Genomic DNA, 25449 nt, shown 5'->3' with positions numbered 1-25449 from the left:
AGGTCAAAAAGACTTGAGCTGTAGCAAAATGCAGTGCCATGGTTACTAATAAAAATCCAAGCAAATATTCATACCAAGTAGGCTACCAGCCTCTATTGCATAAATGCTTCTTACCTTGCCAGGGCTGACATGAATGATTGATGGTGAAGCATCAGGCATCAAAATACAAACTATGAACCTCTATGTGGTTTCTTGACATTTAATAAACTCTTGCTCACTGTTTTGTGTTTTCTCTTTTATCTCCACCCTGTAGCAACACGCCCATCAACATATCTCCTTGCACTTAAATGGCCTTAAAATACCCTTGCCCCCATCTTCCTCGGTGAACAGTCAGTGTTAGTTAAAACATCGACCCGGCAGCTGAGGAAAAGAAAATGTTTGTCTTTTTATATTATCAGATAAAATTAGTCAAAGGGGTTGCTTGAGGGACAGGCCAACACTAGCCGTGGATGAAACAAACAACAATCTGATAAGTTTGCTCCGAGAGTGGTGCTGGAAGAATGACTGAGGGATGATTTAAATCAAATGTGCTTTATTTGTGTGCTAATAAAACTGTGATAGTTACAGCCGAGTTCAAATTTTGGTCAGGTCGTGAAATAGTCACAGAACTGCTCGGGTACCAACAAGAGAGCAAGCAGCTACATCAACAGCTGCACTGCACTGAGGTGGCCACTCTTGGCTGGTTAAGGAAACAAGTCAACTGCAGTAGATCCGTGTGTGAAAATCCCCAATAGACACAAGCATGTTTACCCCTTCACAACAATCATGAGGGCAGAACATGTGTGACATTGTAGCCTAATGTTGCCAGTAACAGTTCATCTCCATGTTTGTTGTGGGAAGTTGGCACTGGTTTGGGAATGGTTTTGTGTGTTACATTTGCTGTGAGCCAATGGCTGCGATGGGGTTGGATTAATTGAAGGCAGGTGTATTTGATTGTGCTGATACTCTAGTCTACTTACTAGCCCAAACCCTGCTGTGATATTTTGTCACTCTGTGCAAGTTATATGGCCAGATCTAAGATGACTTGATTTAAATATGTTAATGATGGATAGTTTGCTGCTCTGTTAATTGTTTAATGAAGACATGGTGATATTTTGCTCTCTGTGCAGGCCAGGCCCTATATGCTGCAGCCAAAAGGCAGAGTTGGGTTGCTGACGCTGATTACTTGCCTTCTACTTACAGGGTGGTGGGTCTTGGAGGACAACTGCTGATCCCTGTTAAAGTGGTCAACATGTAACGTACATCTGACTTGTACTGTGTGTTTTATCCCTTTTGCAAGTGGGACATGGGACTATTTTATCCTTTCATTTTTTTTATTTTTGTTCTAATAAATTATCCTTTAGAATTTCGTTGGTCAACTGTTGCCCACGGCTGAGACAGTTGGTCAGACCTAGAATCTGTGTGTTACAGATGTTTGAAACTCAATCTTGAATCTTTGGAGCTAAAGATAGGGGCGTGGCCACTTTGAGTCACAGGTAGAGCAGGTTAAAGCCTTTACCTCATTTGATGAGAGAAATTCTGCTCTTACTCTGCACTAATTGTCAAAAATGATGCATCCATGCATGAACAGCAAGATCACAAAGACTATATACAGCAACAGGTGTGAACCACCAGTTGAAATGTAACACACAGGTGAATATTTCATTCAGAAAACCTCCACTTACAAGTTACCTTTACCAAGGTATTTGTTGTTGTTGTTTTGTCTACAGTGAAGTGTATATATTTGAGTTGTTTCAGTTTTATTTTTATTGACTTTGCTTAACTGATGTATGTGTCTGTGTGTGCTACTAATTTATGCAACTTTACATAATTGCATTTTTAATCTCAAAGATTAAATGCATAAAATAAAACTCGTTGCAATAAAGGTTTAAGAAGTGCAAAGTTATCATTCCACAAAACTTTTGGATATTACTTTGTAGTTTGTTCTTGTTTCTTCCAGAGATTTCTGATCATTTCTCTTGACTTCTTTTAAGCATGGTTATGTTCCCAGGGCACAGAAAGTAGCTTAAAGCTGTCCTATTTATCAAATGTAACATTTTTAGTCCCACTTATAACTACTAATTAAAGAAACAAGACCAGTCCTATTTTTGGTGGTCAACACATTTGAAAATGGAGCCAGGCTAATACAATATATAAGTCACAGCTGATCCACTTACACATCAGAGCAGCATCACATCAAGTCCACAGAGAGGAGAAGGAGAGAAACTTTGTCTAAGTCCCCATTTTATTTACAGTGTAGAATTTATGCAAATCTATTCACTTATTATAAAAGCCATTTCACAGAAGTACACCCTTGTACCGTTTCCAGGGTTAGGGATGAGTTTAAGTAGCGCACAGGTGCTACTAATCAAATACACTTGATTAACTGATCACTAATAAGTGAGCACCTGTTCAGAAGCCTCTTCTCTAAAAAGAAATTGGCAATGCAGCTTAGGTTTGTAAACTTACATCTCAACAAACCACAAGACCTCTGCAACAATATGCTTTGAACACAGAAGAAGATGTTGGGCTACTATCCACAGCTCCACTTTTGGCGAAAACCAGACACACATGCTTGATACCAACTGTCGAACACGGTGGACAGCAGTCATGATTTGGGCTTGTTTAAGAGGCCAGCTTTGCTACAGCTGAAGCTTGGCTGAAGCACCAGGACAAGGATCCAAAGCACAAAAGAAAATCTACAGCAAAATGACTAAAAAAAGAAAAGAATCAAGATGTTGCAATAGCCCAGTCCAAGTCCAGACCTCAACCTGATTAGAAATCCTGCCGCAGTATATCTTAAAAGAGCTGTGCATGAACGAATGCCTGCAGTAAAGATGAGTGGGCCACAACCGTGTGTCTGAAAAAGTCAAACAGTCATGCATTTGGTTTTACAAGCTACTGAATCATGAGGTGTACTCAGTTTTCTTTTTCACACTACTGTGTTTTATTTTAGTTTTGAAAAAAATATTTCAGAATATCAGAATTGAAATATAAAAGCTACAAAAATAATCCCATTTCCTTTTTTATTTAGTATAATGACGGTAATTTTCTTCACAAAGTGCTAGCATTTTGCTATGGTGTTTGGTAAATTAAAGACTCATAATGGCACCAGTTAATTATAATAAACATTGAGAGCTAAATCAAAGAAAACCATATGTGTATTAAAAGCTATATAATCAAAATGACTGGGGTTCTGGTGGGTGACGGGTATTAGGTGGCTAATGCTAAACACTTTCTGCTTGTTTATCTAGTACTTATAGAACTTTATTCACTGTTGTAACTAGAGATGGCACGATACCACTTTTTTATGTCCGATACCGATATCATAAATTTGGATATCTGCCGATTCCGATATGAATCCGATATAGTGTGTTTTTAAATCAATAAAACTGTTTTTTTTAATATTTTGCTGCATTTTGTATAAGTTCACACTCAAGTTTAAATAAACAACAACACTAAAGAGATTCTGTTATACCTGTAAAATAATTCATAGTTCAGCAATACTGATCAATCTAATAAACTTAAACTTACTCCATCCTTCCTATTCTGGTATTTTAAAGAGTACTTCGCAGAAATATTAAGCAACCTAACTAATAGGGTTGCAAACTCCCAGCAAAGAAAATAGGGAACCACCCCCCACCTCATGATGCTTAATCGACGTAATCAACTTTAATTTGATGCAGTGTGGGGAAAAAAATGCACAGAAATAATTTATTTTTCAAGAATAATTAAATAGATTCAACATCTTTCTTCTACAGAATTGCAGACTGCACAGGTGGTACCTTCCCAAAGGAAAAAGTACTATAGCTTACTAGGGTATATTAGACTTAGCAGTTACTATATACAGTAATGGACTTCTATATATTTTACATCAGATTAAAACTTTGGGTGTAAGATTCAGATAATTCATTATTAAAAACTAGACATTTTAAATGAGAATAAGAAAAAAGTATGTCTTTGTGCCCCCTTTTCCCTGTTCATGCCCTATCGGCCCCCCTGGCTAAACTTTGCTAGATCCGCCCCTGCACAGTTACCAGCAGTCAGCTGCTTAGAAAAGGATCCTGGTCTAGAAAGTAATATTAAATAAATTCTAACAACAGCTTATCAAGGTTAAACGTGCTGCTGCTGTTCAGCCGCTGGTTTCCTCTTTCTGGCGCGAAGTGGGCGATAAACAAACAAGAGAGACGGACTCGTGACAGAAAAGCCGATCAGCTGATCATTGATCAGTTTCATGATTGAAGTAGCAGCAAGAAGAGGCAGTCGCTCCATATATCGGTTGTTAAGCTTAACGCAGGAATGCTTTACAAACATTCAGAGATGAACTTACACACTTGCTTTACTTCTCTCTGGGATAACTTCATCGGAGATGAAATGCTGGTTTGGTAGCACAAATACACACCGCCGCTCTATCACGTGAGCACACTGCTCCTACATGCTGCGGTTATGAGCCGAGTTACGCCATGTCGCAAGTTTTGTGAGGTGCTTTTTTTTTAAATTTAATGGATCGGATTACATTTTTTATTTCTCTCTGATATCCGATCCAGTAATTTACGTCAGTATCGGACCGATACCTAATATCGGATAGGTCCATCTCTAGTTGTAACCCGTTCAAGGTTCTCTATTCTTTATTCTTCATTCTACTAAAAAAGTGAGGAAAATGACCTTTTATGAAACCCGTTAAAGTCCATATTCATTCTGGACTATCAGGTTAATGGCACCCATTGCAAGGAAATTCTCCCCTATTGATTAACTCTCTGGTAAGTCAATTCTGACCTATCTCTATATGAAATTCGATGGACTGATTGTAAAGGTTTCACACAGATAAGTAAAGAGAACAAACGTGATTGATCTATTTTTTTTTTAAATAACTAAAAGGTTATACATGCTGGTTTATTTGTGTTTCATGATATCAGAATGGGGGGAGTCTTATACAAGCTCTTGAATTCACTAAAGCCTCAGAGGAAAGGAAGAATGGCAAAACAACTGAGCTGTATGTGTAAGGCTGCCATCTACTGAGAACTGTCTTGAATTTGGACAGATCCAGGTTTGCAGTGGCAGGAACAGCGTCTGCTCCCTCAGAAAATCATGTTCCCTCTGTGCTCAGCAGTCATGGCTGAGGGAGGGTCCTGCTGAGACGAGTAATGAGGTAATTGAATTTCAGTTCATTAAGAGCTCCTTTTTGCACCTCATGTCACAATTTCATGTTTATTAAAGAACCTCGACTGTTTACATAAATCCCCATGTCAAAAGCACTTCAAGCCTGCCGCTTGAAAGCTTCAAAATTCGTGCAGTTCGAGCCACACCCCAATCAGTGATGCCACAGCAGACGTTTTGCCTTTCACAGCTACAAAAAACCAAAAAACTGCCGTGGCATCGTTCATCCAGGTGTGGGAAGAAGTGAATCTTTGAATTTTCTTTATTGCAGTATTTCTTTTTTTCCCCCAGTAGGGAAAAACCGTCATTAGCTCCTTTGCTGTAATGTGTGTGTTTTCCGTTTCAAGTGAACCGCAGTAATAATAACAAACTCTTCTCGCCGCTGCACGAGTGCCGATCCAAACCAGCGGTGTACATGAGGAGGAGGGCTTGTTGCTAGGTTGCATATTCCTTCAGTTACAAAGCTCTTTGATACCTGCGTCGCTGTATGCTTTCACAGACATGCACCCACTTACTTGGCTCAGGCCAGGCACCTACACACGCACACATTCACAAAAGACCACACTAACACAGAGACATGCACCAGCAGGTAGGCCTGCTTTTTTCTCCCCACCCTTTTTTCCTAAATCAGGGCAACAATGGGCACGCTTCCACCCAGCAAACTATCAAGGCAGCCTTGACTTCGGGCAGCAAGACAGGACCCGTCTAACCACACTAACAAGGTGAGCAGACAGTGTGAGTTGTTGTGGCGGGTGTCTGTGCTCCTTCAGGAGGAACTGACAACAACTGGACTGGCACCACTAATAAGGTGTCAGTGCAGCTCTGCCCCACGCTCAGAGAACAGCCATGCAGCTCACACCGAAGGGCCTGCTGCACCAACCAGGATCCAGGCATTAAAACCAACAGAGGGAAGGGTTTTGTTTTTTTCTTTTCCACACTTTCACACAAACAGAAAACACCACCCCATTCCTATCGGAGATGCTATGCACTATTTTGTGCCAGATTAGGATGGATGGGAGGAGGAAATCTTTTCCACGCACAGGCAGAGACACGTGGGACAGCTCACCAACAGACACCCGCTGTGAGGGCAGTGAATGGAAAACTGAAGTCACTTGCCTCGCCATTTAAGGGATAGGGTTGGGTTTTAAAGCCTCTACATGGGATGGTGTGCAGCTGTGCATGTGGAAGGAATCCACTGATTGGTTAGAGCAAAACAAAACAAAATTGGCACGTTTTTTTGTTTTTTTTTTCTTTTTGAGGAAAAATCTGATGTTATGTTGAATAAAATCTGATTAAATAATTTCTGATTAAGTCAGTGGTTCATTTATGGGGCAGATCAGACGGCCGGTCGCATGTTAGCCTCAGATGAACTTTTGAATGCATCGACACAGAATGGACTCAATTTCTAGTCTCTCAAAATTTCAGCATGAAACAGGAGGAACGTGTGCACCAGCCAGCACCTCGTCCGTATGGCATTTAGCTTTTGTATTAAGGCAAACTTTAATTAAATATAGGAACCCATCCATGTCGGTGGTTACACAGCCTTAAATGTGTATATTTGTAAGCTGTGACCATATTAACATGAAATGCATAATACACAAAGGATGTTTTTGGGTTTTTGTTTTTTTTTTGCTTTGAGAAGGTAAAGATGAAGTGCACTAGGCTTGGCTGCTGTCTTCGTTTTATTAGGCTTTGCCGCGCTGGTGAGGCTTACTTTGCAGCCTGCATTCTAATGAGAGAGAAAGCAAGGATGAAGGAAGTATGGAGGGGGGTGCAGAGGGTGGAGGGATTGTGTAACTCTGTTACATAACACAATATGCACAGCCTTCTCTCCGTCTCCGGTCCTCCTCTCTCTCTCTCTCTCTCTCTCTCCCTCTCAGCACCTCCAATAGAGAGAGACATGGCAGAACAAGCAGGAGGGAGAGCATGAAGGGTTTAAAAGGGTGCTGGTGTTAATGAGGGCGATGTGAAGAGATGTGCGCCTCGCTGGAAAATCATACTTCATTACGGCGCTGTTTCTAATAATGCCAGTGATGAGGAGAAGTTGTTTGGGAGGTGAGGGGACGAGGAGTGCAGACCCCCGGCTTGTCTTAGATTAAAACTCGGCCATCAAGTGGCATTCAAGTGGGTTTGCTGGGTAATTAAAGTCGATAAAATGTTATTGCTTTCACCCTCGGCCCACCTTCGGATGGCTGGGGTTGAACTGCCAGGCTTTTTGGATGAGGACAGCTCACTAGTGGGAATCAACCTTGACACCTTAATTGCAGATTGCATGCATTACTTTGCTGATTATGAAACAAAGCAAATTTACAACATCATTTACTACTTTTCAGGCTGCTTTGCACCCAGTTTATAGCTCCCAGTACTTTTAAGTTTAGTGCATAATTTAGCAAATAAAGCTTTTCTAGTCAGTTTTGTTTTGTTTTGTTTAGAAAGGAAGCTGGCGATTCTATTCAACATGTTTGATTCCTGCAACGTGACCTCATTTTATTGTAACAAATTTCATTCAGACTTCTTGGTCACGCAGTCCAGAATAAACCAGTTCGTATGAGAAGACTGAAAAACACTCAGTGTTGCAAAGTTTTATTTTCTTGAAGAATAATCTAATACAAAATGACAAAAGAGCCAGGAAAGTTTCAGTTTCTTTCACACTCTTAAAGTATATTACAAAGTACAGCATAGTCAACATTTCCACTGAAGCTTCTACTTGTTTTTTCAAACAACTTTCACTTCATGAATAGTTTACTTTCACACAGAACGTCTCCTCCGTCTTCTCCTCCAGGTTGTTCACGTAGACCAGGATGTCCACTGATCCGGGACTCTGGCTCGTGGCAAACCGCAGTCCGATGGTGTAACTCTCTCCCCCTCCAATCTGAACATAGTAAAAATAACACATAATTTTATTTAGATCTTTATCTTTTTTTTCTTATTAAAGCTGACCTGTCTGCCCATTCACACGTTTAATAATAAATCCATCATTTTTGTTTTGAACTGCATTGTTCACAAAGATCTGCCCCAAGATAAAAACCCTGAATAAATGGCAGTCACTGAGACCGATTTGGCAGCACGGTGTCTCAGTGGTTAGCACTGTTGCCTCACAGCAACTGACATGGCTTCCTGTGCTTGCTCTGGTTTCTCCCACGATCAAAAACATGCTGTTAATTCCATCGGTGTGCCCTGGACCATAGCTCTGGGTTTAACTAGCCGCTGGTCCCCAGGTGCTACGCTGTGGCCGCCTGCTGCTCCTAATGCTTAGGATGGGTTAAATGACTTTCCTGACAGGGATCAATAACACTGTCTGATGTTATCTGTTAACATTATTAGAGCTGTAAACCAGTTATAGATGTGACTCCCTTTTTCTAGACTAGATCATTTACACTAGATTAACCATATATACTTCACTGTGCTCATGTAGCCACGGTAACAGAGCCAGACTTCTGAATGTAAACCCCCACTCATTCTTCTGAGATGAAGACAATGCCTCAGAGTGAAAAAATACGTATCCTACAACACATTTAAAAAACTGAAACCAATATATACCAAAGGTGACATCTCACAATACAATATTATCACAATACTTCACTCACAATATATATTATTGCAATATACTGCAATAATATATATTGTGAGTTACTGATAGTACAACAAATAGTTGTAAGAAATTGTTGAAAATCACATATCTGTTGCTGTCTACATAGACAGAAATTCACATTTAACATAATTCTATTTACTTATTACGTCAGCAACCGTTCTATATGAATATAACCAGATTATTACCAGCTGGCAGCCAGTTGAAATGAATCCCCTCAATTCAGACTGATGGCAACATGTTTGGAAACCTGAGCATTTATAAATGAGACAGCAATTATTTGCAAACCTTCAACAATCTCTCTGAGAGTGACTGCAGCCAGCCCAGGTCAGACTGCGACTGTTTGCAGAAAGGTCACCTCCTATCAGGTGACCCAGGTATCGCCTTGTGATTAATCTTAGGCTCTAGGCAACATTTAGACACCAGAAGTTGTTCAGCTGTTTTTTATGCTTTAACTTCTTTAATACAATTTATTTGGTATCTGTGTATCAATACAACGTTGCAATGCACAATATTGTGATACTGTTCTGTATTGATTGTTCCCTTACCTCCTAAGATATACAGAGAACCTACTTTACAAATTAAATACAACTGCCATGCAAAAATAGTGAGCTCTGGTTCTTTCACATGGAAATACGCATCTAAGTGTTTAATCGCATGTTTTGTGACTCCGGTGACCTCATTTCAGTATCCAATTAGTTTCCTTCTTCCATGCAGTAATTAGATAATAAACAGAGTGTATTTCAGTTAGATTTGAAGGTATTTTACTGATCTGACTCAAAAATGAAAACATTTCTCAGGACAAAAATGACCCATATATGGAGCAAATGGTTATCCACACTGTTTTAATGCTTATCATCGCTGTGGGCATCTCCTTTTCAGGCATGTCTAAAACACAATTATTAAATGAGGAAGCACCAGTTGTTCTAACCTCCTGACTGCCTCTGTGGAAAGTCTAGTATTAGAATTTTTTATTTGTATGTTGTGATTGTTTTTCTGTTCAGGCATCACAGTGAGGTAGATCTTTAACAGGTGTTTTTTTGTTACTTTCTCACTACTGTAGATTGACCAGAAATATTTCCTTCTACTCTCTGTAATAGCCAACAACAGAAATATGGGTCAATTTAAGGGATTTATGCTGTAATCTTTCCCACAAGCATGGCAGTATTGATCTCTGCTTCGCCTTTCCTCCTGACAGCTGGTTTTATCACAGTGAGGTAGTTATGTCAAAAAAGAGAAAAGTGTCTCCACATTTGCCTAATGCCACAGGCATGGTAAATTCTTTATAAGACACCTGGAGCTTCACTGACAAGATGGAAAAAACAATGGGCTGTTTTTCACTTGGCTCACCCTCCCTGTCTAATTGATGCAGTGTCTTCTGGCCAACAACAATGAGACTCTTTAATAGTTTATGTGAAAACAGGCTCCCCTCGCCTCTCATTCATTTATTTCTTAATTTAAAATGATAGTTTCTCATTTGTTTTAGCATTTTATCACACCTCACTAAATTAAAGGCAATGACAGCAGTGTTTCATGTCTGAATGTGGGCAAATCAGCTTTTAGAGACACTGAGGCTGACCGCACAATAATAAAACAGCAGCACTAATGACTTTGTAATATTCTTTGCATTCAGTTCTGAAAGCCGACAAGGAAGCCATTTACGGAGGAATGAGCAGTCAACATAAAAGACTAGAAATTATTGATGTCTTGTACTCACCTGTCAGGATGACAAGAAAGTCAACAGTATTGCTTTGTATATTCACGACTCATACACTCATATTTTCTACAATAAGCCTTTTGGTCAAAACAGTAGCGTTGTTATGCCATAACCCATTTATAATTTTGACTGGGAGGGCATGAAAGCTGATGACAGGGCCTGATACCAGGCTAAAATCTCCAGAAGAAACTTGGGGAAAAAGATCCAGTACAATAATATTTAACCGCTTGCCTCCTACACGGCAGCTCCATCATATCGGCTGTAGATGAAATCTCCATCAGAATGTCAGAAGACTTAACTGCTTAGACACACAGGAAGCACTTTAGCCTAGTTTTTTTCTAAAATCTGTCAAAAAGAGTTTCGTTTTAGTCAAAGTGTGTCAGATTATACGTGGTCAGTAGCACCGCTGGTTAAAGCTAATGTTATTGACATCAGTTACACCATCATAGCAACATATGTACCATTACTCCGTGAAACAAAACTATCTGAGCAGCTTTTGTTAAGGAGGAGGGTTCTTTCCTTCTAGTCACTAATTAAAGTATTGATTTTACTCTTAATGGGGGTAAGAGATGTGGACGGCCTCCAGTCTCATTTTACCTGGAATTTATCCTCTTTGAACTGGAGCAGATCTGGATGGTCAGAGCGAAGCAGGAATGTACGGCTGCTGGTGTACGGATTGGTGTAGGTGATTTTTCTGGAACTGCCACGTCCACCGCCAACTGGAACGCATACTTCAAAAGCCTGCAAATACACACACACACACACACACACACACACACGTGTTATAGCATCAAACCTTCTTGGGCACAGAGGAATGAGGGAGGGATTGAAATGTCTGAAAACAAGAGCTGAGAAAACTGCAGGATTCATCCAAGTGCACCAGATGATTTGATGAAGTATCCAACAAAAGGAAGCCCATGGCTGCCTACAGTGAAACTGCAAGAGTAAATGAACTTGAACAGTTTGTAAGTGTGATCTGAATGTGATTTGATACTTCAAAGTAATGGTACAAAGCTGGCAGGATAAGCTGGCTGCCTGTGAACTGGTGTAATGAGCATTTGTACAGCAGCCACAGTGGATGGATCCGCATGTTTCATTTGGCACAGATTTTACACCTGGTGCTTCCCTCACTTTTATCCAGTCTTGGTACTGGCACTAAGAGTACGCTAGCCTATGACCCCTTAAAGCTGGGTTTGTGTTCCTGCCAATCTCAAACCAGGGATCTTTTGCATTTAATGCAAATGTGTTAACCACTACACTACCACTACCACTAATGAGCATCTGTAAAGGGATGTCCACTGAAAGAAATACTTTCCTACAGTGTTTGGCATACACCTGACAGCAAGAAGATCCTGGATTTGAATTCAACAACTGTCTGGTGGCTTTCTATGCCGAATTTTCATGTTTTTTCTGTGCCTACATGGGTCCTCTCCATGTACCCCAGCTTCCACCCACAGGTCATGCTCATTTGCTTAACTGTCAATTCTAAATTGGCTATAAGTGTAAACGTGAGTCTGTCTCTCTGTGTTAGCCCTGCAATAGACTGGCAACCAGTCCAGGTTGTGCCCTGCCTCTCACTCTTTGACAGCTGGGAATCCAACCTAGAAAGGCACCACACAGGGAAGACATGCAGCCATCCTATGGCCAAGACTGGCTTCAGATGCTTATTTCATGGTTTTAAAGTAATGTTTGGCAATCCCTGACTTAAAGCAAGATAACTTTATGCAATGTGAGATGATAAATAACCACTGCAATACCCTTTAAGCATTACATTTTCTTTGTTTTGTTGTCAGAGAAAATGTGATTGTTGTCAATCACTTGATTGTTTAGCATTTTAGGAGAAGTGGATATTTGATCAACTTAAATTGATTTCATTTGATTAAATGTATATTTCTGCTGTGTAGTGCATAAGAAATATGTTCTGTACACAACAGGCAAAAGAAGAATTTTGTCATGATACGTTGTGTGGCAGGCAGGAGAAGGACCCAATAGCAATATTCACAAACACGGGGATGAACTTAAGAAACACAGCTTTAATGCTGGCAGGACAGAATACAGGACATGCAAAACTAAACCGGAAAAACGTAAACTAATACTCGAAGGTAGACACAGGGAGATCCACACAACATGAGGGAGAACGCGACGCCGAACAGAGGGAGACGCAGACAGAAATACACAGAGGGTTAACGAGGAAAGTGGGAACACACGGGGAACACAGCTGACACAGATAACCATAACGAGACACTGACGGGAGACGGGCAGAGTCAAACAGGAAGTACAGAGGTTCAGACAGGAGGAGAGAGAGCACGGGGAAAAACACAGACATAACGGGCTGGGGAAACATGGAACAACCACAAAGGGAGACGAGGGCTCATAAATACAGAGAGGGCACACAGGGGGGAGAGAGAGCACGGGGAGAACTTAGACATAACGGGCAGGGGAAACATGGAATAAAACATAAGGAGAGACGAAGGCTCACAGATACACAGAGGGGCACGCAGGGGGTGAGAGTCACAAAGGGAACGCACATAAGGAACAACGTAACAGATCAACCCAGGAAGCATGGCCTAAATAAGGAACAAGATACAAAAATACATGGAAACTAAGAATACTGGGCCAACACGGCCCAGGACCATGACATCACCCCCCCTTAAGGGCTGGCTCCAGACAGCCCAAACACAGGAAAACAAAAAACCAAACAGAAAACGACCCAGGGCGGGCGGCAGGGGCCCAGGACGGAGGGCACGGAACAGAAAACAAAGGAGCACAGCAAACACCGGAGCCCAAGAAAAACAACCCAAAACACAGTGCAGTTCAGGGGGCCGACCATGCGGACGGCAACGGCGGAGACGTGGAAACAGTTCAGGGGGCCGGCCGTGCGGAAGGCAACGGCGGAGACGTGGAAACAGTTCAGGGGGCCGGCCGCGCGGAAGGCAACGGCGGCGGCGAAGGAGACGACGGAGCAGTTCAGGAGGCCGGCCGCGCGGAAGGCAGCGGCGGCGGCGAAGGAGACGACGGAGCAGTTCAGGAGGCCGGCTGCACGGAAGGCGGCGGCGGCGGCGAAGGAGACGACGGAGCAGTTCAGGAGGCCGGCCGTGCGGAAGGCAGCGGCGGCTCTCCAGTGTCAGGCGTGCTGGCCATGGCCCGGTGGGCACAGGACCAGACGAAGCACAGGCCGGAGCTGCGGCAGGTGAGGCTGGGCCAGGCGAGGGCTCTGAGGCTGGGCCAGGCGAGGGCTCTGAGGCTGGGCCAGGCGAGGGCTCTGAGGCTGGGCCAGGCGAGGGCTCTGAGGCTGGGCCAGGCGAGGGCTCTGGAGCTGCAGCTGACGAAGCACAGGCTGCAGCTGACGAAGCACAGGCTGGGCCAGGCGTAGCAGAAGGTGGCTGGATGGGCTCCTCGGGCCCTCCAGCTGAGACAGGAGGCCGAACGGGCCCCTCGGACCCTCCAGCTGACGTGGCAGGAGGCCGAACGGGCCCCTCGGACTCTCCAGCTGACGTGGCAGGAGGCCGAACGGGCCCCTCGGACTCTCCAGCTGACGTGGCAGGAGGCTGGTGCGGTTCTCCTGAACCCCCAGCTGACGAGGAAGGTTGCTGAACGGGCCCCCTCGGACCCTCCAGCGGAGACAGGAGGCTGAACGGGCCCCTCGGACCCTCCAGCGGAGACAGGAGGCTGAACGGGCCCCTCGGACCCTCCAGCGGAGACAGGAGGCTGAACGGGCCCCTCGGACCCTCCAGCTGACGAGGTAGAAGGCGGCGTGGGAGCCGCGGAGTCCTGGATGAGCTCATCCGAGCTCCCAGCAGGAGCTGATGCAGAGCCAGAGAGATTTGAGACCCCTGGCTGAATGTTAAGCTGACCAGCGGACCGTACTGCTATCGGGGACTGGGCTACAGGCGGCACTGGAGCTACTGGGGACTGCGCTACAGGCGGCACTGGAGCTACTGGGGCCTGCGCTACAGGCGGCACTGGAGCTACTGGGGCCTGCGCTACAGGCGGCACTGGAGCTACTGGGGCCTGCGCTACAGGCGGCACTGGAGCTACTGGGGCCTGCGCTACAGGCGGCACTGGAGCTACTGGGGCCTGCGCTACAGGCGGCACTGGAGCTACTGGGGCCTGCGCTACAGGCGGCACTGGAGCTACTGGGGCCTGCGCTACAGGCGGCACTGGAGCTACTGGGGCCTGCGCTACAGGCGGCACTGGAGCTACTGGGGCCTGCGCTACAGGCGGCACTGGAGCTACTGGGGCCTGCGCTACAGGCGGCACTGGAGCTACTGGGGCCTGCGCTACAGGCGGCACTGGAGCTACTGGGGCCTGCGCTACAGGCGGCACTGGAGCTACTGGGGCCTGCGCTACAGGCGGCACTGGAGCTACTGGGGCCTGAACTGAAACAGGTGGCTCTGGAAACTGAGCTGAAAGTGGCTGCCGGGTAGGTGACACTGGGAGCTGAGCTACTGGAGACCCAGGTGACACTGGTGTACTGGGGTGAAGGCAGCGAGGACGCAGTCTCTCTCTTAAGGGAGGATCGAATGATTTAGCGATAAACCTTGACGGGAAAAGATGCCGATGCTGAGAATACCAGGCAGCGGGGGCTTCCAGGAGGGTAGCTAACTGAACTGAGGGTGGCTGCGAGGGAGCTAACTGAACTGAGGGTGGCTGCGAGGGAGCTAACTGAACTGAGGGTGGCTGCGAGGGTGCTAACTGAGCCGCTGGTAGCTGCACAGGCGATAAGCAGCTCGCTTTAACATCCGCCACACAAGACACAGCTCCTGAATGAACAGTCATAATGTCTGGAAAAGACACAGTCCTCACTCACCACAGCAGGTGAATTAGAAGTCCGAATGTCCGGCTGTGGGGTGGTGCGACGGCGGCGTGAACGCCGTTTTCTCCGGGATGGTGGAGGAGCTGAGCCGGGCCGCGAATCCTCCAGCGGACCGGACTGAACGTCCTCCGACTCTTCCCACCGGAGAGGCAGTTCCGGGCGGATGCCCATGGTGGACACGAGGAAGTCCCGGATGCGGGGGTGTAGCGCGCCGAATAACCAGGGGAGTCCGGACACCATCCGCTGTAGACGGCTGGCTAAGATCTCCCGGTATCCTCCCCTTGGCAGCGTCAACCACTTCTGACAGTCATATACCACCGTGTGGATTAGATCCTCACGGAGCTCAGCGGAGGGGTTGTGAATCGCTGGGTCCATGTCGAGGTCGCGTTCTTCTGTCATGATACGTTGTGTGGCAGGCAGGAGAAGGACCCAATAGCAATATTCACAAACACGGGGATGAACTTAAGAAACACAGCTTTAATGCTGGCAGGACAGAATACAGGACATGCAAAACTAAACCGGAAAAACGTAAACTAATACTCGAAGGTAGACACAGGGAGATCCACACAACATGAGGGAGAACGCGACGCCGAACAGAGGGAGACGCAGACAGAAATACACAGAGGGTTAACGAGGAAAGTGGGAACACACGGGGAACACAGCTGACACAGATAACCATAACGAGACACTGACGGGAGACGGGCAGAGTCAAACAGGAAGTACAGAGGTTCAGACAGGAGGAGAGAGAGCACGGGGAAAAACACAGACATAACGGGCTGGGGAAACATGGAACAACCACAAAGGGAGACGAGGGCTCATAAATACAGAGAGGGCACACAGGGGGGAGAGAGAGCACGGGGAGAACTTAGACATAACGGGCAGGGGAAACATGGAATAAAACATAAGGAGAGACGAAGGCTCACAGATACACAGAGGGGCACGCAGGGGGTGAGAGTCACAAAGGGAACGCACATAAGGAACAACGTAACAGATCAACCCAGGAAGCATGGCCTAAATAAGGAACAAGATACAAAAATACATGGAAACTAAGAATACTGGGCCAACACGGCCCAGGACCATGACAAATTTAGTACTTTACCTATAATGCATAAAGCATAATCCAGTCAGCCAGTTAGGTACACAGTCAATTGATTAGACATTTGATTGAGAAAGGCAGAGAAGAGCATTATTAAAGACAATTGGATCTAAGCACTGGTCTGCTGCTCTTTATAAAGGGATTGGGAATGTTGAGCTGGCCTTGGGAAGTACCCGGATGATTCAAGTATTGAATCTGTTACAAATACAAGTACTATAAAAATGAAATCATGATGTCAAATCTTCTGTCTTCCTCTTAAATATTTTTTTTATTTCATACACTGATATCCTTCAAACGCATGTCCAGAATCCTTCAGAGCCAAAGCCAGTTTGCTGGTAGATTGTGGTGTGTTAGGTTAGTAATGGTTACCCCTGCTGGAAAGCTGCAGATGATAGCTGGTAATCTTCTTTCCGCATAGGCAGTATTACTCCCAGTGTTATGTAAAATTGGGGGTTCCCTTTTAAATCACTAGAGCTTCACAAAGTGATGATAAAATGAGAGGCAACCATAATGCAGTTTATTAACGCAACACTGTTGCATAAGGAACACATTTGAAAGGCAAATTTAGGTCATTGACTAAATGCACACAGTGCTCACAATGCTAATGTTACGAGTACAGAGCAGGAGAGTCCAAAGAGTTGGAAAATCCCAAATCCCAAAAAGGTTGATAATGAAATATACTCTACAACACTGGTGAGACAAAACTAGGTGGCACAAACACTTTTATTGTATTGATATTGTGGTAGATTATTGCCGTACAAGTTACCAAGCTAGGCAGCTAGCTGCTTGGTAGACACTGTCCTGCTTTTCGAAAAAGATGAATGACTGAGCTCCTGTAGGTGCCTGGGAAGGGTTAGCATGTTACCTTTAAGCAGAATCAAGCTTCTAGCTTTAGCTAGTGCTTTTTTCAGAGAAATGCTTTTTGTTATTTAACCAACAGCAGTGCAAAAATGATTAAAACATTGTCCTTTAATGACTGGGAGGGGGAGCGCTCAAGTTCAAGGGAGACCTTTAATTAACACATCAACCACATTTGCAGCAGAACGGTGTGATGAGCAGGTCTGCAAATCTGACGCTTTCGTGCTGTAGTGTTTGGCTTTCAAACAGACACCTGGAACTGTATTTAACACACTGTTCTGCTGCTGCTGCTGACACAGTGAAGAAAAGGGTAAAAACCCGGGTTGCCAAATGTGCCCCACTGGATAATGATGGCCGATACCCATATGAGGAAACGATAAAAACACAAGATTTTTTTTAGGGTCCTACCTTGGACAGCACAGGACGGTGAACATTGAGACAGAGCAGCCACGCGGTGACCAGCCGCTGCTGCTCCACATCTACCGCGTTCACGTACAGAAAGCGGCTGCCAGCCTGCCATGGCTGCACCTTCAGCTGGAGCTCCTGCACTGCTGCAGGAGGCAAAACAAACACACCCGCTGGGTCCACCTAAAAAGAAGGCAAAGGCCATTAAAGTTTATTGGGTTTGGCAAGTGGACTGAGAAATGTGTCGACCAAGTGACAAAAAGAATGTGACAGTGTTCAAAGAGAAGAGATACATTTAATAAGAAATGGAAGAGGGACAGAATTAATGGAAAAGATGCTTAACAGAGTCAGAGGAAGGTAAAGGAAGTGTGCAGATTAAAGGAGAGTGGGTGAGAGAAAGGGTGAATGAGGTTCAATAAAAAAAGGGGGGAGGCAGACAATGAAATGAGAGAAGTAGAGGCAGGAAAGTGACAGAAATAAGAATGTGGGAATGAGATTTACTGTGCAGCTCCTTTTCAATCTGTTGAGAAAAGCAAAGCTATTCACTGACGCTGAGCTTTATCCTGCTTTATAGAACTCCTCCAATGCATTCCACTGTGAGCTAACCTGCCGCGAGTCAGATCAAAGCAGCTGCTCATGCGTACGCCGAAATCTTTAAAAATACATCTGTCGCTTTTTCAGCCAGTACCCTATTTCTAAAGGTAAAACATGTTTGGGTCATACTGTATGCACCCGTGGTGGTTGTGACAGTCTATCACTTCTCTTTTTTTCTCCATGAATGCTATAAAATGCCCTTTTATTCCAACTCTGAGGAAGAAGTATTGTCACGCTCCCTCTACTCTTGTACTCAGTTATGAATAAGAAACAATCTATTAAAAATAGAGGGCAATGTGACACTCCTGGAGCATATTTTCACATGTTCAGAGTGCATAAAAGCCACTGCTAATTTTTTTCAAATTGTATCAAACTGGGTCCCGACATGATCTGGCATGAAGACAGGAAGTAACGAGGGAACCTAATAAAATGAAATGAAACCCCATAAAAAGACCTATTATGCTGTCAATCTGCATTTGCATGTTCTTGACAATGATTCAAATCTTAAACTGGAGGTATTATAAGGGAAGGAATTGCTTCCATTTTTTTTCCTTTTGCTGCTAAGAGAACAATTTGCATTAAATCACTTTAGATGAGCAACTTCAAAATTGCTCACGATAAAAAGATCATTTGTCAAGAATAAATCCCTCAACATTTTTTTTTAGATAAGTGAGATTTATGCATTTTTTTTGTCCTGTATGTTGAGTGTCGTCTGCATCAGTCGGATTTTGTCCAATTGAAAAAGAACACAATACAGTAAAAGCCTAATTTTAGTTCGAACATGCCACTTTCACATATAAAAAATGCATCCAGACCCAAGCACCCTTGATGACTAAGATGCTGCTCCAGTCTCTGAACCACAAGCTAATGTTAAGTGGCGGGGGAAACAGAGAGTAACAGGACAGGGAATGTGTACGGGTGGTAGAGAGGGTGTAACGCATAGTTCATCACCACAGACTACTACTGCTGGTTGCATGCTCTTGATCTCTTTTCAACTTGACTCAAAACAAGAATTATATATTCAGCTGAAGTGCTATGAACGCTGGATTAAATAACTAGATTCCTGGGACTCATAAAGAATTGAACGGAGCTCTCCACTAGAGGTCTTCGTGGGTCTAAAACCAAAACCGGACCGATGGAACTAAATGAGCCCAATGTGCAAAAATTAATTTTAAACATTAAGTGCAACAGGATCCTAAAGGGACCCACATAAAGCCTAAGGGAAGCAAGACCTCATCCAAAATCCAGTTGACTAACAGAGAGTCAGAACAACATCAGCAGGAGCACGATGCTCCAGCACTTAAAGGGCAGCTGTCATCCAAAAAAGCAAAAATACATGTTATTTTTCTTTCACTTCACACATCTGCCACAAAGCAACAATTTTCTACTGCAATGGTTGTGATGCACACAAGATCTGAGCTACAGAAGAGGGTCAGTTTGGCTATGTCTATTAGACAAGTGGATCCAAGTGGCACAAAGAAGCTTTACCGACCTGCTTTTTTTTTTTTTTAAATGTGTTGTTACTACATTATTTTTTTGTAACGGACAGCCAATCAGAAGAAAGGCGACTTAAACTAAAGGGGATGGGAGCTAAAACAGCTTGTTTCAGAGAGAAAATGAACACAGGGGTTGCACCAAGGCCAGGTATAGAGTAAATACAAAGTCTTTTGAGGAGTGAATCATTCAAAGGTGCTTTAGTAGAATCTAAGAATAAAAATGTGCAGTGTGAAATGAGCATAAAAAGCCCACTTTAAAACATTTTTCTTCACTTTTTTTTTTTTTTAATCTCAGGTTAATAAAATAATGACTTCACATGTGAGTTGATTTTAGTTTTGATGAATCTTTAAATCTTGATAGAGGCCTGAATCCCACGCTGCAGAGAACATGTGCACATTGTTTACTATTTCAAAATAGTGCGTTTAGTGACAATCGTACCTCAATCTCGCCGGGGTGTGATGAGAAACACTTGACCTTACGGATAGCCTGCGTTCCCCTCAGAACGAGTGACTGACAGCTCCGCTGGCCAGTCACACAGCTGACGTCCACACGCTCCAGGAAGTGCACGTAAATCTGCCAGATCTGGGAGGGCGCTGCCATCCACTTATCACTACAGAGGAAAAACATCATCAAGAACAATTAAACTAAGGCCCCCTGGAGATGCAGCCGGTGCAGCACGGGGTAAGAGATGAGGAGGGCTGATCTACGGCTGTGCTAGCATTTTAATAAGCAGAGCCATCAACATCATCCTCACACTGCTGAGATGAAAGGAATTCAGTCTCAGTGGCCCTAGCTGACTCAGAGTGGGAGGCGATGCAGTCACCTACTCAGGTCTGCTCTGAGACAACAGCTCTCATAAAGCGTTTGTGGTTATTTGGAATAGGATTCAAGTGATATGGGGTTTTGAGGGCAAACACGTCATCTGGAGGGTTGAAGCTAAAATATTTTCACAGTGATATCGTCAGATATTTTTTTTAAATGTTAGAAATCAAATCCAGATCAAATTCACAAATGTATTTGCGTGTAATTTGCTGGTAATCGGGTTGGCTGCTCGACACTTGGGTGAAAAATTAAAAAAATGCTCAACCACTAATGCAAGGGGGCCAAATGACTGTGTTACAGCACTTGGGACTGGTTTATACTGCAGTATTAGAGGACAGTATTAGACATGAAATGAAGAAGCAATGTGTCTTCTGCAATATATTTTATTAGTAAAATAAATTAGCTATACAGTATGTGCTCTTCTTGATGGAAGCACGTTGTAATATAAAGATTCTAAACCACAGATGTCAAACTAATCTTACATCGAGGGCCACACACGGCCTACTTTGATCTTAAGTGGGCCGGACGAATGAGCCTTTGTGTCAGCAAAAAGACGTTTAACTACACATTTAATCCCTGAGATATCTTATCATAAGACAACAAAGTGCAGGTTCTGGTAGCTAATGTTTTCTCAATGAACCAAAAATATAATGTTTCATTTCTGCCATTTAATTGTTTATACTGTATATTACTTTATGCACGGCTGAAAGGGTTGTCTTTATCAGCTGGAAAAATTTTCCAAAGCTGTCCAGAGGATCAGATTGGAGTCTTTGCTGAGCCAATTCTGGCCCCTGGTCCTTATGTTTGACACTCCTGTTCTAAACATAACCATTAGTACCATTAGTAGTGCTATGCACATATCTGTGGTTAGGATTGTATATTGTGTGAAAGAGTGCATGTGAATGAGCATATGCATGATGCAATCCATCATTTCCACTAAGTGACAGAGGAAAATGAGGAAAACAATGAAATCATGTGAAACGAGGCAAAATGCTTTTATATTCATGTCCTCAGAGTTAAACGACAGCTCTCTGATATTTAATAGAAAACAAGTATTTGTATATCACATTAAAAACAAGGTGTGCATAATCCTGATGGAGATTAGGCAAACTGGACGATGGACTGTGGAACTGCAGGCAGCCAGAGCATGAAACCTCAGTCTGATTAGTTAATTGATTCAAGCCTGCATGAACAATTTAATTATTGCAAAGATGAATGCTTCTTCAGGCTAAGCTCTGTGCGTGTGTGTGTGTGTGTGTGTCTGGCCAGTAAATAATACATACGTGAAAACCATTACAAAGAACATTTTTATGTGTGGACTGGGACTCCCTGGCACTTTCAAGTACACATCTTGAGGCTCTCCTGGTGCCTACAGACAGAAACAGATAAAAGGTGGAAGAGTAGAGGGGAAAAAGAGGCAAAAATAAAAAAGACCCCACATTGGCACTACAATAGTGTAAAGGCACGACACAAGGGCAAGCCTTTTCTTCTATCAAAAGAGCTTGTAATCTATCAAAAATGAGCTAGAGTTCTGTCCTGATTACGTTTTGTAAAAAAGAGACAAACATGTCAGAAGGAAGCTCAAAGAATTACACTTTATGTTGAATCCAATCCTTCAAACAGAACTGGCTGATGATGGTTTTGTGACATTTTGAGATGAGATGATGAGATGAGATGGCCTTTATCCTCACACTGTCAGTATGCAGTAGCTTGATTTGTTGAAGTCTCTGAGATAATGATGCAGACATATGTTTGCCTTTGACCTGCTTATTTTCCAATGTGTAAATATTAGATTGTATACCTATAGGATACTTACCTTGTAGTGTCCTGTGTTAGCACTTAACAATATTTACCTGAGGATTACATGACAACCTAATAAGAGGTTGTTGTTGTTTGTGTGTGTCTTTATGGTTTCACTCCAATTCAGTGATGTCAGTTTGATGTGATTGCTGTGAATGAAGCCATTAAAGGAGCAAGCACGCTCACTTTAATGGCTCTTGAAAAGAAGTTTGGCTGGCTGTTTATCTATGGTCACACTCAGGGAGGACAACACACAAAGAGACCAGTGCAGCTAGAATAAAGTGCTTTCCCTTCCAAACAGTTATCAGTTCAGTAATTAACCCTGTTAATATTTGTATGTTAATTGCAGAAGGAATTAAATCCAATGTCATTCACTCACCAGCATCCTTGTTTGGCAGATGATGTTAGGGTCACTGCAGCGGACAGAAACATGAGCATCTGGGTTGATAGCTGGTTTTCCCAACAAGAGGCAGGAAAAAACAAATATAAGATCAATTTACTATTTACTATAAATTGTTTTTATTATAGTTCAGAACATCAAGCCAGTCATAAAAGCCAATCAAACATTTTCTTGATTTTAAACTTTTATTTCTTGCTTTTCATTTCCTGCTCTGCATCCAGATACTTCTCTCTTCTTATTACCCTTTTTGTTGACAGAAACTGCACTGATATTGAAAAGTTGTTTCTGTTGATATTTAGTAAAAACATAATAAAGTGAAGGCAGAATACATTACTCATTCCCATTTCCCACATAAGCTGTCAAAATTGTTTTCGCCTTGTGCGTGTGAACATGTGATTCACATTTATGCTCACACAGGAGAGTAAGTCAGTATGAGAACTGAATGTATATTTTAATCTTCATTTGATATATTGATTAAAACTGGAATATATGCAAACGACTAATTTAAGCACAGTTCAGAAAGCAAGAAATATGAGTTGAAGGACGAGGAATACTTGGCTCATGGGGGATAGCCAGGGTAATCTGTACAACCTGCAGGGTCGTGCCAGACTGGCAGGCGGATGGCCTTTTTAAGGAAACAGAGCTCGGGGTGGTAAAGTCGGAAAGTCTGGTCAACGACATGGGGCGTTGGCTCCACATTCACTTGGCAGATGGCCATTGGCTTTCCATCTTCTGCTTTGAAAGTAACCTGTGGAGATAAAGTGAAAATTCAGCATTATTAGCAGCATGTCACTTCCTCACCTGATAGTCTGATATTCAGTGCATTAAAACAGGTTTTGCATCATAAGGTAGTTTAAGATTCATTAGAAGCTTCAAGTTACTACCTCGCATTGCAAATACATTACATGCACGGTAAGTTGTGCAGTATGACCAGAGGGGTTTCTGGAAATTTAAAGAAGGTATCCAGTACTGGAAACAAAAAAAAACTACACGTAGAAAAACTTTGGTAAAACAAATCTGTGTAGCAGGAATACATATCTTTCATCTATCGCGTTCTAGTGTTTAGAGGTAAATCTAAAAGTAAACAACTCAAGTTTTGGAAAGTTCACTAGTAGTTGTGTAAGTCAAAGTTAACCAGGCTACAGCAAATACTTTCAACATAATCATTTTCTCTTCCAAACAAGATTAGTTAAATAGACTGATTTAAAACCTCTAGGGCTCCTGCGCTGCCAGGTCGTGTATACTAGGTAGTAACAGCACAAACTGGTTTCATTAGTTCAACAGGGCTTTTTCCTCCTGATTTCTCTCTGTGTGCCATGTTTTCTTCCTGAAGCAGTTCATTTCTAAACAACATATACAGGCTTTTTAAAAACAGCCTTGGGGAAACTTTATATTAAAATTCACCAGAGAGTATTATGATGATGGAGAAAGCTGTACACTAGAATATAAAAGTTGCTTGCAATCTGACTGCTAAAACCCCCACAGACTGACTGAATGTGCTTTGAAGATTGCTGCATTAACATAGCCCCCAGGAGTTGTTTGAATCAACACAAATGTGTTCATACACATGTAGTCATTCTGCACGGTTATATATGATAACTGGCACATACATCAGAGCGGCATATGAAAACACACTGGAATTGCTCATTCCTGCTCACAAAGCGTCATATTTTAGGAAAACTAGTGTGTGCTGCTGTGACTTCACTGTCGGAGACAGTTTCTGCTACAGCTGCCGGACCACAAACTGTAGGTCTGATAATCCAACCATCTATTCTCTTAACCACTTATCCAATTCAGAGACAGTGGAGTCATATGACAAGAGGAGGGTACAGTCTTTGTATTTGTCACACTTAAGTGTTTCATATCATCAAACAATAATATCAGACAAAGATAACCTGAATAAATGCAAAATTCAGTTTTAAAGGATGATGTCATTTATTAAGAGAAAAAAAGTTATCCAACCCTACCTGGCCCTTTGTGAAAAGGTAATTGCCCATAAACCTAATAAGTGGTTCTTGGCAGGAAGAACTGCAATCGAACATTTATGATAACCGGTAATGAGTCTTTCACATCTCTGTGGAGGAATTTTGGCCCAACTCTTCTTTGCAGAATTGTTTTAATTCAGCCACGTTGAAGGATTTTCAAGCATGAACAGCCTGTTTAAGAACATTCAAAAACACTTCAATCTGATTTTAATCAGGACTACGCCACTTAAAAACCTTCATTTTAGTTTTTTAGGTCCAATCAGAGGTGGACTTGTATACTTGAGCTGCAGGGCATGAACAGAGAGCAGAGAGCAAAATTCATGGTTCCATCAATTACAACAAGGCGTCCTGAAGCAGCAAAGCAGGTCCAGCCCATCACACTACCACCACCATGTTTGACTGTTGGTATGGCATTTCTTTTGTGCTCTTTTTATGAAATTATGTGTTAGGTTTTTTGCCAGATGTAATGATGTGCAAACCTTCCAAAAGTTCAGCTTTTGTCTGATTACTCTATTAGTTCCCAAAAGTCTTGGAGATCATCAAGATTTTCTTTTCGGTCAGCAGTTTTCACCTTTAACTCTTCCATGGAAGCCATTTTTGCACAGTCTCTTTCTTATTGTTGAATCATGAACTCTATCTTAACTGAGAAAAATGAGGTCTACTGCTCTTTAGATGTTGTTCTTGGTTATTTTGTGACCTCCTGGATGAGCTGTAGATGAGCTCTTGAGGAAAAG

The 25449-nt window shown here is 43.0% G+C and overlaps 1 protein-coding gene across 2 annotated transcripts in view; it reads right to left on the bottom strand.

The window, feature by feature from the left end:
• Positions 1–7705: 7705 nt before the first annotated feature.
• Positions 7706–25449, bottom strand: part of nphp4 (nephronophthisis 4) — a 173969-nt gene continuing 156225 nt past the window's right edge. For both annotated transcript variants that reach the window (XM_086276157.1, XM_086276158.1), the window contains 7 exons: positions 23322–23478; positions 22710–22780; positions 21814–21899; positions 20147–20318; positions 17621–17800; positions 11040–11183; positions 7706–8008 (listed from right to left, as the gene is read on the bottom strand). In XM_086276157.1, the coding sequence (XP_086132283.1) occupies positions 7868–8008; positions 11040–11183; positions 17621–17800; positions 20147–20318; positions 21814–21899; positions 22710–22780; positions 23322–23478 (951 nt within the window). In that variant the 3' untranslated portion in view covers positions 7706–7867. The remainder of the gene's footprint in view (positions 8009–11039; positions 11184–17620; positions 17801–20146; positions 20319–21813; positions 21900–22709; positions 22781–23321; positions 23479–25449) is intronic.

This window comes from Aulonocara sp. 'chitande type north' Nkhata Bay, linkage group LG20 (genome assembly GCF_057382095.1).
Source record: "Aulonocara sp. 'chitande type north' Nkhata Bay isolate Kocher_YH1m ecotype deep benthic linkage group LG20, A_spYH_male_GT1.1, whole genome shotgun sequence".
Classification (NCBI taxonomy): domain Eukaryota; kingdom Metazoa; phylum Chordata; class Actinopteri; order Cichliformes; family Cichlidae; genus Aulonocara; species Aulonocara sp. 'chitande type north' Nkhata Bay.
The sequence above is the reverse complement of the archived record's forward strand: the minus strand, read 5'-3'. Positions and strand labels throughout refer to the sequence as shown.